Raw genomic sequence first — 15,319 nt, forward strand, 5'->3', positions numbered from 1 at the left:
TATGTGTACTTATTACATTTTTTGTTATTTATTTTGTAGCCGACTTTCAAAAAGCTCGAGTTTTTTGGGCCAAGGTTCGGGAATGTTTTTATGAACAAGTGGGGAGTAGGGCTCGTACCGATAATATGATATCGGGTCGGTGGGCCGATACTCGTAAATATGTAGGATTGTTTACCAACATACATAACCGCAATGCTAACCGAATGCGGCCGAGTGGGTCCGATGATCTCGCGGTTTACCAATTCACTTGTGATGAATGGAAACAAGAGGTGTTGCGGAGGTATGGGGTGGTGAAGACGTTTGACGATGGCTACTTGTGGGAGGTGTTAAGAAAGTGCTCGAAATGGATTGAACTATGTGCGGAGGACATGGGCGATGGGGCAAAACGTACAAAAACTAGTGCGTCCGGCACATCGTCTCTTCAAGCGGGTCGGAGAATCAAATTGACTTCGACCTAAACTTGTCCGAAGGTCATTTGAAAGACCAAGATTGTAGCCGCCCTCCGGGTAGGGATCGTGGGAAAAAAACGGTTGCTGATGGCGACTATAAAAAAGAAATTAAGGAATTGTCAAGTGGCATCCACTCGATTGGTGAAGCTCGACACAAAATAAACCGTTTCAAGAGTTTGGCTTTTCTAGCCAAAGACTTTAGCCACCTATCACCATACGACCAAGCGCTAATGGAGGAAGAAAAAGAACGTATTCAGAAGGAATTGGCAACACAAAAATAAAAGCGCTATTTATATGTATTTTTTTATTTTCCTTTTTATTTTCCTTTTTATTTATGTTTTAATGAAGTATTTTAATTTATATTTGTGTATATAAAAAAAATCAATTAAGCCCCTGATCACCTGGACCACTACACCCTGGGGATTGGTTGAGGGGCTTGATCCTGTACCACATCAACGCCTACGTGTCAGATTTTGCTTGGCTCACTTGGGGCTCAACCAAGCTCCATTACCCTTAGCCTTATAATGATTACAAAATACTATGTGCGGTCAAGAGTTTCACAAAGGATTAAGATACATACAACCCAGACTAATCACTAATAAGATATCAATGTTAAAAGTAGTGAGAGCTTGTACCACATGAAAATATGCATGAAAAGGCACAATCTTAAAAGAAAACTAAATGGCCAAGGCCGTTCCCGATAATTAAAAAGATAATGAAAATCGAGAGCCCCGAATGAGTAAAAATAATGGGCCCCTAATGGGTATAGTGTTCATTTGTATTTCTTTGTTCAGTTAAAGTTAAATAAATAAATATGATCAAGTCTTATTGAAAAAACGAATACTGAGCTTTTGTTATTATTATGTTCTTGCAAATGGAAATTTAATAATGTTTAGGGAAATAATAATGCAAGATTTCTCCTATTGACTCATTATTGTGTTAGTAGTAATTCTTGTGTGCGTAAGAATAGTTGATGTGGAGTACTTATCTCACTAACCTTTGAGATAGACCCTTAAGAACAATTTATGAGGGCAATTACCTTTTAGGCTTTTAGTGTTTGGATTTTTGTTAATTAGGTTTAAATAATATTTTTGATTCAGATCGGGGCACGTCACATAAATAAATATTATGTCATCGTAATTTATGTTCTCATAATATAACAAATTGGTAAACAACTAATTAAGAGAAAGTGATGTATCATGTATACTTTCTTTCATTTTTTTACAATGTTTTTTCTGAGTCTACTTGTAAGGTTGTGATGAGCTTTCAATCGTCCCTTGAAAACCCCCGTAAAAAAACAACTTTATAAGACTTCCGATATATGAAATAATAATAATAATAATAATAATAATAATAATAATAATATGTAGATAGAAAATTGAAGTCATGTACAACCACACACGTATAATGTAATTTACCAAGACTTTAATGTTGGAAAACTGAAAATTTATAATGCTAAAGGAGCAATCAATCTCTTATATTCAAATCACTTGGTTTTTATCATCTTAAAATAACAAGTATTTAATACTTAAACATATATATATATATATATTTGTACAAATTGTATGTGTGTTTTTATAATGTAGTTTACCAAGACTTTAATGTTGTAATCAAGGAAAACACATTTCACTTTCATGTTGCAAGAAAAAAAAGGTGTTGCATCATGCATGGTCCCCAAAGAGACAAGGATGATTCCAACTAAACGTAAGGATACTTCGTCGATAAGTATTTGATAATCACCCGGTAATAAAATAATATAAGATCGAAAGGTATGTATTTCTTGTATATAATTGTCTATTGATGACAAGTATCAACGACTTGACGAATATCTAATCATCATTGACAAAGAATAGTTGTTGGTATCGGGTTGTCTTTAAAGATCCTTAAACACAAAGCTTTCGTTGTATAACGGTTGTTTTTAATTCGAAAGTTTAAATTACAACACGCATATTTTAAAATAAAAATAATTTACTCTAACATTTCTTTATAAATTACTTTAGTGTTCGCTTTATAAAAAGTGATTTGTAGATATTTCATTCGGTCATATATATATGAATACGTTTTGAGAAAAATAGTGTAAGTGTGTGTTTTTTAATATAAACAATCATAATAACTTCATGTCTTTATTAATGTGATACATATCGATGTATGTTTTCTTATACAAACAATCATAATTTTATTAAAGACGTGTTTTATGTCCTAGTGTCCTACACACTACACAGTTACATGATACATATGGGTTAGACATGGACATAGACATAGCCATCAATATAAATGGCTCAATTTACAAATGATAGGTGAGTTAAGTGTGATGTAAGAGGATGTATCGGGGTTCAAACTATGTATGTGACTAAAATTTCGTGGAAACCTTCCGGGAGTACTAATTTGATTTCAACAAATATATGTCACTAATAGGGCTCGTCTTCTAGGATTCGAACTCGGGTAAAGTGGGTTTATGCGGGGTAAGCCTTTCGGAGTCCCTCGATCCAGTTACACTAAAGTAGTTAAATAAAAAAGACATACCCGTGTTAATTTTTTATTTGTCATACTCCTCTTAAAAAATCGTAAGAATATTTTCATATTCCCCCTAGAAAAATCATTATTATTTAAGAAGTTTTCATTAAAGTTAAAAACGTTTTTAAATAAATTAGAAAAAGTTTATTGAAAAACTAAATAAATAAATCTTTTTTAGTGATGAAACCAGTGGTTTTGTAAATAAATAATAAAACATTTTAAAAAATAAAAAGGTTTTTTTAAATTGACAATTATTTTTTGACGAAAAAAGTAAAAATGTTTTACAAAAAACCTTGAAACATTTTTATTTGGCACTATAAGAGAAAACATAATCGAAAGAAAACTAGTGGTGATGATAAGTAGAAAAAACTAGATTTTAAGAAAAATAAGATTTAAAAGTTCAAGGGGTGTAGCAAGTATACATTTAGCTACACTTTTATTTTAGAGTTTTTAAACTTAAATCGTAAATTCACAAGTTAAAACCCCTACTAATTGTTTTAATCATTTTAAACCAAAATTATAAAAATGAAATGTTAAAAACCAAACTACTACTACTGTTCGGTATCCGTTTGCTTCATGGTTTGGGCATATTTGGGGTATGTTTGGCAAGGAGCTTTAAAGAGCTTTTAGGAGCTAATAGCTTCAAACTTTTAAGAAAAAACTCATACCCAATAAAAAGTCTTGTTTGATTGAATGAGCTTGAAGCTTTTAAAGTGGAGAAAAAGCTTCATATTAGAACGCTCCTACCAGTAGCGTCTAGAAAAAGTTACCTAAATAACCTTTCATCCATCAACAATTGCAGCCTCAACAACCACGTTACATAACCTTGTAGCTCAACACCAACGTTAAACGGTAACCACCACCGCAGTCATCCATCGATTTCCACTTTGCAGGTAATTTCTAATCTTGTTTGCTTTATCTCCTCCCCTCCCTTGTGCTTTTATCTTTCGTGCTCTAATGTTTTTCCTTATAGATAAAAATCGGTTTCTATATTAGCACGGTTACAATTAGGACAGATTAAAATCGATGTATATAGTTGTTATGTGCTTTCGATGTAAACGTTTCAATTGACTGTTACATGTTTCTGATTGGTGGTTTATTTGATTATTAAGTTGGAGGTGGGGTGGAAAACGAGTGTGATGTGTGATTAATTTTCGGTATTTGTGTGTGGGTAATGTTATCTGTGTGATTAATTTTGTGGATTTATGTGATTAATATGAACCATACGAACAATTATGTCGATTATGTCACTTGGTACTGCGTATGATTGACTTAAGCCTCTTCAAGAAATAAAACATTGTTTGTTTTTATAGAAGTAACATGATTGATATTCAATTCATAGTTAACACTTAACAGTTTGTTAACATTGCTTGTTTTTAAGAAACTGCAGAATTCAAGATTGCTTCTATTTAAGATAAGCAATTAATTTAAAAAAAAAAAACCCTTAATACAACAATTTGCAAAGTATTTGTATTTTAGTTTACACTGAGTTCTTATTCGGAAACCATTATCTAGGGGTGTTCATGGTTCGGTTTGAAACCGTGAAACCGACCAAGCCGGTCATCGGTTTGGTTTCACGATCGGTTTTCTTTTCAAGTTTTCGGTAAGTCTGTTTCCGATTTTTCTAACCGTTAAACCAAACCGGAACCAAACCGTTAATAACGATTCGGTTTGGTTCGGTTTTACTTTTCAATAGTTCGGTTTCGGTTTCCGATTATCAAAACCATTTACTCACGATTTGATCTAAAAACCGTCAAAATCGGACCGTGAATATAAAAATTAAATTTCTTTTTCGATGTGTAGACGCTAATATGCTAAAGGATGTGATGAGATACAGTTGACAGTCACTCGAAGTTGCATGTGCAGATTTTTGCAACAGTATAGGTTCATCATCGGATAGTGTAGTTTACGAAGGAAACAAAAAAGGCGGGCCCGAAATTCCCGTTATCTCTCTTTGCAACAGGGAAGAACACTAGATCAGCTTTGTTATATTAAATGGTGTATGACTTTGGTTATAATGCAAGTTGAAGATTATCCTGAACGAAATCCCTTTGATACTGAGTATCATTTTTTACATCTCATGTTTATGTAAAAAATGATACTCATGATCACAAGTTTAGTGAATATAATCTTAGCTAAAACTTAAAAGTTTTGAATCCAAGATTAAAGATGCTCGAGATCAACCTGTGATATCAACTAATACTAAACCCAAGAGTAATGTGATCGTGCTTCACATCCGTCACGAATCGCGGGCTTCCTGCTAGTATGTGTTTGTGTGAGATTATGCTTAGTATTATGTTTTTTTTTGTTATGCCCATTTTGGTCATTTTATATAGTTTATTAAAAGCTTCAGCTACTTTGCCAAACACCTAAATAAATCTAAAAGCTATAGCTTCCAGCCACCAGCTTTCAACTTCCAGCCACCAGCTACCAGCTAGTTTTGCCAAACATACCCTTGGTCTTCCAAGCATGTGACAAGACTTGTTAAGTAAACCATTACTAAATGAGTTGGACTGGACTTCCCCACTTTTTCAAACCAGGCCCAACCCAGCTACAACTAAGAAAACATATTAAAAGGAACTAACGAAGTACTTAAAAGTTAAAATAATTAGCAAAACATATTATTTTTGGCTGAATTTCTATGATCATAACAAAAAAAAAATGGTATGCTTTGGGCTAACAAGTTTAGCTAAAGATGGTATGCTCATGTCGACCTAACTGGTTTACAGATTGACCAGTTTAAGTTTAACCTGCTTATTTTTATAAATTTTCGAAAAAAATGTCTTAAGTCAAAAATTAAATTAATTGAATATTCTGAGTCTAAATATACATATAATTGAGCATCATATTTATAGTTTAATCCTAATTGCTAATTACTCTACATGATGCTCAATTATCTTTATTATATGTTTTAGAATCAAAATTTAAATTGGTTGGATATTTTATGTTTAAACATACAAAAACAACTGAGCATCATGTTTTAAAGTTATTTACTATTATACCGTTGCGTATTTTCTATTCTTAGACCATCATCGTTGAGACTGTATTTACGAAGTGAAGAATAGTTGCCAAATTGCATAATCCAATCCCTTCAAAGACTTTATGTGACATTGATCATGTCGATTGATTCCATTAAAGTGGTTTGATGTGTTTGTAAAGTTAACTCTGAGATTTGTTTGACTTTTATATGGTCAAAAAATAAAATGATTAGGATTAAAGTAGGTGGCCAGTTGTTGTAAGCTTACTTAACAGGCAAATTGCATATAAATGATATGTATCCTTATTTAAAAATCAATATATTATGACCTTCATTTTTATAAGTTTTTAAGTTGAAATATATGTTATTAATTATTAACATGGTTTTGGTGTGATTAAAGACATATAAACAAATACATATTACCTACTCTGTTCCTTCATTGTAAGATGTAACATGTTTGTAAGACTGACAAATTAGGTAAATATTTAGACATGATAAAACTTGTTGAGTAAAAAGGTACCCTTCGTAATTTTATACTTTTTTAAAGTGGTTAAAATTAGAAGCCTGGTGTTCATTATTTATTAGCTTTGAAACGTAAGACATATAACTAACACGTTCAAACTACCGAAACCAAGCCTTAAACAAGTCGTTTTCATGTTTGATATTTGTGTTAATCGCTTCATCTCCCTAACAAATAGTACAGATTAAAAAACAAAAAGCTGCTAATTTCTTAAATATCAATTACCAAAACAACCAACATGTCAAATGTAACACAACATTAAAAAGAAAAAACCAACAAGGTTAGACTAACTTTAAAATCATACCTAAAAACAAATAACCTGAAAACATATAATACTAGCATAACTACATCACCTCTTTGATCTTTTCTTGGTCTGTTTCGAACCCGACTCCGAATCCAACGATTCCCGGTTGCGTTTTCCCGACACTGGCGGAGCCGCGGCCCTCTTCGGCGGCCGACCGACGCTCCTCTTCCCGGGACTCCCTTGTTCTTTAACCTGCCTTTCACCAGAACTCTTCTTGCCCGCTTGATCCGGTGACTCGTTGGACCGTTTCATACGGTTCAAAAACTTCGCGGCACTTTGTTTCTTCTCTTCGGCCTCGGTTAACTTCTTTTTCTTCTCGGGTTTTGTGTCGGGTTCGGGTTCGTTAACGGGTGTTTTCCCTTTCTTTTTGTTATTTAACGTAAACGAGCCCGAGCCCGAGCCCGTTTGTTCACTTAACTTCTCGGGGTTTGAACCCGAACCCGAACCCTTTGAGGCTGTTTGTTTAGCGGTTATCGAGCTTCGTTTTCTACAAACTACAATCGAGCCGGTTAACTTGGGTTTGAGAAGGGATGAATCGGGTCGTTTTGGGTCGGTTTTGTGTTTTTTCTTGGAGGTCATTTCGGTTAGAATAAGGCGTCGAAGGTCATCGGCTGCAGTCGATTCTAGGGATTGTTTGGGGAAGAATACGCGAGTGTTGGCGACGAGAAGAAGAAGGTCTCGGAAGAATTTATCGTTACCGTCCGAATATTGGCCTTGTTTGAGTCTGGTTTGTAATGTCTCGTAATCAATGTGTTGTTTTATTAAGTTCTTGTACCTTAGCTTTTCCTGCAAACATAGTATATTTGTTTTTAGAGAGTATAATTTATGTCTATATATTGTTTTGTTATGTTATTTATGTCTATACTTGTGATGTTACTCTTTTTTACTTCTTTTGTTATTGGTAGCCTTTTTTTGTGTTTTTAAAGTCGAGGGGTTTTCTGGAGGCAATTTCTATGTCTTCAAGGATGGAGGTTAGGCTTGTCTATATATAATAGCCGGCTATTTATAGAATTTACTGCGTATGATTGTTTTTGGTTTTAAATATTATGCATGTAACTTTTAAAATTTTAAATAGTAATAATGTGACTCGTGGTTAACCACATGATGTACGTTTTTTTTCTAGTGTTTTCAAAAGTTATAATTTATGTGTTTATATTTATGACAAAGTGTGTTGTTATTTATAAAAACCTAATGTACTTTAATATCATTTCAATAAAATAAAGAGTTAAATATCTAAAAAAAACCAACATGAATTTGATATTTTATAAAAGTAAATAAATATAATTTTTTATATATTAAATTCCGAAAACATTAAAAAAAGGAGAAAATATCTTTCGATCTAGCTATGTAAATATTTAAAATAATGACTCGTCATAACTTATTGCGACCAAAATAAGATTATATACATTGTGTTAAAAGCTGGGTGTCACTCTACTAAACTTTAACTAAAAAAGTAATATGTTGTTATTTATTAGGAAAATAAATCACAAATACAACTACTTTAAAAAAGTGTACGGTTTTAATATATATTTTTTCCTGTTATTAACATGTCTTATTTAGATTTTCATAAACTTTGATACATCAAAAGTATTTTAAAAACACACCAGAAAATATGTTGTTTTTTTATTACATTAACCCTAAAATAGATATGTTGAAAACTTGGTTGACTGAACTTTTTATGTCTTTTCAATATTATTATATTTTTTTTTTGAAAATTGACTTTCATTAAAAACAGACACAACCAACGACTATCACCAAGACGGAGATATGTCAAAAATTATGTTAAGCACTTTTTTTATATATTTAAGAGAAAAAATATTATATTAACCTAAAATAATATAATAAACAACAAATTACCTATTTTTTTAGATATTTCCGGAAAGCTCATTCTTTTGACGTGACATTAAAACAAACCGTACATAACATTCTTCCGTTTTTTTATTACTTTTAATAATTATTTTTATTTTTATTCTTTAACGACTAATGTTGCAATCTACTCAGATTAAATGCTCCTATTAACCCGTACTTTAAACCAAACACTTTCAAAAACGTTGCATAATATCGAACCTGTCGATCAAGCCGCCGCTCAAACGCGACCGAGCCGACTTTCTGAACCTTATGCAAAAAATCAACCAACGGCACGGATCGAACCGGGACACTATCAGTAGACTGATCTTCATCCTCCTTGGTGCCACGTGGCACCCTATCATTAATCGACTTAACACTAGCCGAGCTTTGCAAATCCGACTCCGGTTCACTCTTCACCGGTTCACTCCCATCCGGTCCAACACCAACATTACCATTACCATCCCGAACCGGTATTAAAACCGCTTCCACGTCATTCCTTTCATTCTCCGTTACCCCTCCGTTACCGTTAACGTTTCCGTTACCGATTTCTAGGTTTCCGTTAGATCCGTTCACCGATTGATTCTCCCTATCGGAATCATTCTCCTCGCCGGAAACCGCCGTGTCCTCCGCCGCGTCCGTCGTTTTCCAGTCACCGGTTTTCTCACTCTCCTCCGTCAATCTCTTCACCTTCGTCTGTAAAGACCTAAAATCAATTCATCATAACATTAGATATTTAGATTCATAACAGATCTGTAATAATAATAATAATAATAATAATAATTACGTGATGTACAGATCGTAATTCCGAAGCTCACGCTCCAGTTCGGTGACTCGTAACTTTCTCAATTCGTCCATAACGACGTCGTTTTGGTCATTGAACCGGAGTTTAAGTTGTTCGTATTTCTGTTCACAATAAACCGGAGTGATGTTCACAACAGAGCTACGTTTACGTAACTCTAACGATATGGAGTCCCAGTTTTTGGAGCCGTAGCGGTTAACGGCGTAGGCTAGTAACAGGTCCTCCCATGTGCCCCATGCCGGAACCGGAGATGGAACCGCCGGAACCGGAGTGTCGTCCGGTGATGGTTTGGTTATTGAAGGGTTCATGTGTTGGTTGATTTGATATTTGTTTTTGTTTATTATGTTTTGTTTTATTATTTGTATTTGTTTGTAATGGGTTTGGGTTTGATTATATAACAAGGTACCGGTTTTGTGAATGGAGATGAATGTGTTGTGAACAGGGGTGTGATTACGATTTTGCCCTTTGCTTTTTGGGAGTTTTGCGGTGTTGCCATGGTGAAGAATCGGGAATAATTAATGTTTATCTAGGATTATAAATTATTTATTATTACCCTCTCCGTTAAATTTTTTAATATTTTTTTGTTTGTCACATTATAAATATCTAATTTAGACAATTTTAGGTTTATCTTTAAACACACACAACTAATATAATAAAATAATATTTAATGTATCAAAATTTTAAAAGCATTATTGTTAGTTAGTAAGAAAAAAATAAAAATCATTAAATATACCTTAAACTTTATGTTTTTCAAACGATGACAATTTTAATAGGACGGATAAAGTAATTATTAATAATAATTTAATTTGGTTTTTGTTTTATAAAGCTTCAATAACATGTGTAATGTGACACTTGAGTTACTTAATAATTTGTTATAGATAATAAAATCTTATTTCTTAACATGTAGTATACTTTCACTATGTGTTAAACCGAGTAGATATTGCGATAAAAATAATAGGATTATGTGAATTTCTTGTCGAATACACTTGATGGGAGGTCTACTCTCTAGCGACATGGCTAACTATATAAGAGGGCAGGGTGATTGACAGTCTCGACCCGATCACCCCGGTAGCCCCGAATTTCTTTTTAAAAAAATATGTATTTTTTAATGTTTAAACCTAATTATCAACTTATTTAAGTCAATTTTTTTAAAATATGTATATATATTTTTTGCACAACCTAAAGAATAACTAAGTAAGAATATTTGAAAATTTTAAGTGTTTAAACCCCACAAAAAATGTTTTATTTAAGACCCAAAAATTTTAGCGATTCTTAAAGACGGCATTGTCAAACCAACGAATGTTCTTGTGTTTTAGTAGGAACGTTTTTTACTATTAAAAAAAGTTACAGCGCAATTTGTTACCCGCTTGTGTGTCTCTCTATTACAGCTGGACCCGTTTTTGAAATATCATATTGAACTTCCGATTTGCTCATCTGTGTTGCTGTATTTTGGAACGTTATCATAGTTATGTTCTTATTTTTTTAGCCTTTATATATAGTATTTCATTTGTTATCATGGTTATATGAATTTTATAAGTCAACGAAAGATGCTAGATGCCCATTCTAATGTCACAAACCAAATAACATCTAACAAAAAGTTTACATGGAAAAAGGATCGTTAGGCACTTTTCAACTTTTAGCGATTTAATATTTATTTCAAATTTAACTGTTACGAGTTCCTTTTACTTAACACCTTTCTATCTATTACAATTTAGAGTTTCGATTCTCCGTTTCTAGCTGAGGTTTGCGGTTTATGTTTGTATTTGGGACGAGAGACGACAGTGATGGGCGAAACTAGAATGGGTCCGTAGTTCATTCTTCAGATTTATAAAATTAATCATTTTCTTGTAATTTGATCATAAAATTTTTATTGAAGTACAGTTAAGCCGAATGGATATATTACGATCCATAGTTAAAAGATTACTACTGTTCATATGTTCAATGATTGGTGACAACTGAATTATTAGGTGTAAAGGATATAGATATAGATTAAAGACAATTAAGTATAAAAACCACATAAAATACTTATATTATTGAATATAATGTAATGTAATCTCTTATATTATTGAAATTCAATATAATCCAGTAATAAATAGAGTTATGGTCACGCAAACAGGCGTGAGGGAAATGGGTTTGGTTGTACCAGTTACCAAATAAGCAATGCTTTATCCTTATTTTGAACAACCAACTAAGTAACGTCGGGTATTTTGTATGCGGCCCCCCATTGGCTAAAGGTAACTCGAGCCGGCCACTAGTCTGGACAGACGGAGCCCCTAGCGGTCCACCTATTGAGGGATTCACCGGATAAAACCCGACCCCCACGTCCGCCAAATGGCACGACAGTGAGGAGCTGGTAAAACCGGGTGAGATCAGGACTCGAACTCTGGCAAACAAGGGCATCCCTCATATCTCTCATATAAATTGGTGATAGAGATTTGACCCCCACGTCCGCCAAATGGCACGACAGTGAGGAGCTGGTAAAACCGGGTGAGATCAGGACTCGAACTCTGGCAAACAAGGGCATCCCTCATATCTCTCATATAAATTGGTGATAGAGATTTGAACCCCCTAACTCTAACTAATAAAATGAGTGTTTTACCATTGAACCACATCTAATTTATGCAATGCTTTGTACTTAACCCTATGTATTTATTATCTAATGGTAATTCTTTTGTGATTTTCTTTTTTCATTTTTTTTTTTTGGAAACTTACGGGACTTTAACCCAACTTACCAAAGACCTCCTAAACCATCCCTGTCCAGGGTGTTTAAAAGTGTTTTCTTCACTCATAAACCACCAACCCTATTGTTAAAATAAAATAGATTGATGAAGATTATTTTATGAATATTTTTAAATAGATTTTTTTATGTGAAAATTTGTTTTAACATATCATAGTCTGAAACTTATAACCTTTTTTTATCTATGATATTGCAAAAATAAAAAAAAATGTTTTATAAATTAATGCAGGTCTAGGGTACGTCATAAAAATTCCCCGTGCGAAACACGTGACTTGAAATTCTTGTACACATGTACTCAACCTAATACAATGGTCGGCTCGGGCTACCTTTAGCCAATGGGAACCGCCTACGGAATATACGGCGTTACTTAGTTGGTCGTTCAAAATAAAAAAAAAATTAAAAAAATGATTTTTAACTTTCTAAAAATTAGTGGTTACGAATTATAAATTAAAGTCTTTTACTAATAAACTGTATGATATAATCATTAGTTTGTTGTAGTGACCAAAATGTATGACTCTTGACCAAAATATTGTGAGTTTTATCATTTGAGACAAAGTGAAAATATCTGTTGTTTTAAAAAATTTGCCTTTAACAAAATAAATTTTTATTTTTAACGGTCAATTTGGATAAATGACTAACACTGACCCACCCAATCATCTCTTTTTACCACTAAAACACTTGAAACAGAGTAGAAAACAAAAATAAAACTTGTCATTGTCGGTATCTATTCTTGCATATTTTCACTACAAATTTTTATCACATTAAATTAACACTTGTATATTTGTGAAATTGTAACCGATATAAGACCATCCGTAGTCAGACGTTATACCGGGCGTTTTGGAGTATAACGTCGGGGGCACCCCCCCCCCCCCGGGCGTTTTGGGTTTTTCATTTTTCCCGGCGTTTTGTATATAACGCGCGATTAGATGCAGTATGGATCTCTTTAGCCAATTGATGATGCCATGTATCTGAAGATTTGTTTACAAAGAGAATGAAAGCAAACCTTAGGGATCTGAAATCTGCAGCAGATGGAGGCGGTGAAGAAGGTGAAATTAAACAAACGGAGGATATAATAACAAATACCCTAAATTTGTGATGTTGTTATTATTATTATTTGGGCCTTGACCCGGTTGAGCCCAACCCAGTTGAAAGATATTATTATTATTATTATTATTATTATTATTATTATTATTATTATTATTATTATTATTGATTTGTGAAAATAAAATTAAAAAAAATGTAAAAGTTACTGGGCGCCACATGACGCATAACGTCCAGGATGGGGCTTTTTGACTACACCATGTTTTTGTAAAAAGTCATAACTTTAACTGGGTGTCACGTGACGTATAATGTCTGGGTCACAGAATTTATAACTACTCATGGTCTAAGAATTAACGTACTCTTATATTGTTAAGTTGACAAGCCTTGAATATATCGTAATAAACAATTCCATTACAAAGAGATTTGTTTAGACTTTAGAGACCATTTATTTTTGAACTATATTAGTTTTTAATTTTTAACGGAAGCATCCACATACATACATGAAAACTATACATTAGCATATATAGAGGTGAAAAAAAAACCGAATCTAGAACCGGATCCACAAAAACCCAACCTGGAATACCTGGTAGGGTATGGATATGGTATACATTTCAGTACCAAAAGTTGTATCCGGAACTGGACCCAACTTGTACCCGGTTATACCCAAAAATCGGAACTGGGTTTTTCCAATACTCGAAACCAGGTTTTTCAAATACCCAATCTATACCCGAATTACCCGAAAAAAACCAAAAAAAAAAGTGCAGTGTGTTCAAAAACTCAAATTGTGACATTCGTCAATTTCGGGTCACTTTTGTTATGTAAACCCGACCCGTTTGTAACCCGAACATTTCAAATATATAAAATATTGGATCTTGTCATTTAAAATATATAAAATATTGTTTTTTTATATTATGCATTGTTTGACCATTTAAACATACCCATTTTTATGCAAATCATAAAAGAATCTTTATACCCAACCCTTCACTCATTCCCTATATATACACACCCATCTTCTTCATTTTACTCTTGCTACATCTCCAAAAACTCTCTCAAACTCCATAGATTCAAGGTTGTTATTTCTTATGTATTCTTGAAGTTTTGACTTCTCAAGTCAAACTAACTATAGTCTTTCATTCTAACTTGTTCATCTAACATTACTAACTATTGAATATGGTGGTACAACATATATATAATACACACCCTGTGACATCTGCCCCGATCCGACCCGACCCAGGTACCCGTTTCTCTGACCCGATCTCTTTCTTTTATGATTTAATTTTACTTTTAATAATAATAATATATTTTCCTTCCCGCCTCTTTCTCTCTCTTCCTTTCCGCCGTCCCGTCCCTCTTCCTTCTTCCTCTTTTCTTTCCGCCTTCTTTTCTCTTGTCGCCGTCCCGCCCTCCTGTTTAACCCCTCAGCCTTGTTTCCTTCTTTTTCTCCTTACTCTCTCCTTGTCCTTTGTTTCTTCCCGCCTAAGGTTGTCTGCGCAGTTCCACGCGCTAGACTCCTTGCAAGGAAGCCTGCGTGAAGACCACCTGTTACTGCGATACGCGAGACGAACTGTCCCCGCAGCGCGCTAAGGATTTTAGTTCTTCCCGCGGCGCGCTATGGATACCGTTCTTCCCGCGACGCGCTAAGGAATATAGTTCTTCTCGCGACGCGCTTAGAATTGAAGTTCTTCCCGCGGCGCGCTTAGAAATGTAGTTCTTCCCGCGACGCGTTAAGGTTGGTTCTGTCTGCCTTCGCGCTCGCGCACTCTTGACCTTCTGTGTCTGCCTTCGCGCTCAGCCTTCTCGCGCTAACCCTTTGAGTCTTTTCTTCTGTTTTGTCCAGCCGTTTGCTTTTGTGTTGTCTTATCTTCTGTGCTGTTGACCTGACCTATCTTATGTCTGAAAAGCCACTTTTGGCGCAGCATGCGCACCAACCCCATTTGTTGACAGAAAAAGTGACTGACATTATCTTTTGAGATCTGCTTTTCCATGCTTGACCAGTACCTTTATCTGACCCGCCCATGCCTGTTTACTGTTACCTGTCAGCTTTTCTCTTGTCCCCTGCAGCTGCCATATCTTTTGATATCTTTTGCTTTTGGAATCTTTTACTTTTTGGAGATCTTTTCCCCTTTTCTA

At 34.1% G+C, this 15,319-nt stretch overlaps 1 protein-coding gene across 1 annotated transcript; it reads right to left on the reverse strand.

The window, feature by feature from the left end:
* Positions 1-6,645: 6,645 nt before the first annotated feature.
* On the reverse strand, positions 6,646-9,719 carry LOC143560133 (uncharacterized). The gene is made up of 3 exons (XM_077048510.1): positions 9,397-9,719; positions 8,832-9,315; positions 6,646-7,550 (listed from the first exon to the last, which is right to left on the reverse strand). The coding sequence occupies exons 1-3, from the start codon at positions 9,717-9,719 to the stop codon at positions 6,810-6,812; spliced, it is 1,548 nt and encodes a 515-aa protein (XP_076904625.1). The 3' UTR covers positions 6,646-6,809.
* Between the last annotated feature and the right edge of the window lie 5,600 nt (positions 9,720-15,319).

Source organism: Bidens hawaiensis, unplaced genomic scaffold (genome assembly GCF_021521415.1).
Source record: "Bidens hawaiensis isolate Kalapana, Puna unplaced genomic scaffold, B.hawaiensis_p1.1 tig00020226_1, whole genome shotgun sequence".
Taxonomy (NCBI): Eukaryota; Viridiplantae; Streptophyta; class Magnoliopsida; order Asterales; family Asteraceae; genus Bidens; species Bidens hawaiensis.

What these genes read in the sequence shown, in the direction of transcription:
- LOC143560133 (XM_077048510.1), bottom strand. Translation starts at nt 9,719, where the DNA reads ATGAACCCTTCAATAACCAAACCATCACCGGACGACACTCCGGTTCCG. An exon ending in AATTACGATCTGTACATCAC is followed by an intron (nt 9,316 to 9,396) that starts GTAATTATTATT and finishes AATTGATTTTAG; the next exon opens with GTCTTTACAGACGAAGGTGA. An exon ending in AGCGGCGGCTTGATCGACAG is followed by an intron (nt 7,551 to 8,831) that starts GTTCGATATTAT and finishes CTATGTTTGCAG; the next exon opens with GAAAAGCTAAGGTACAAGAA.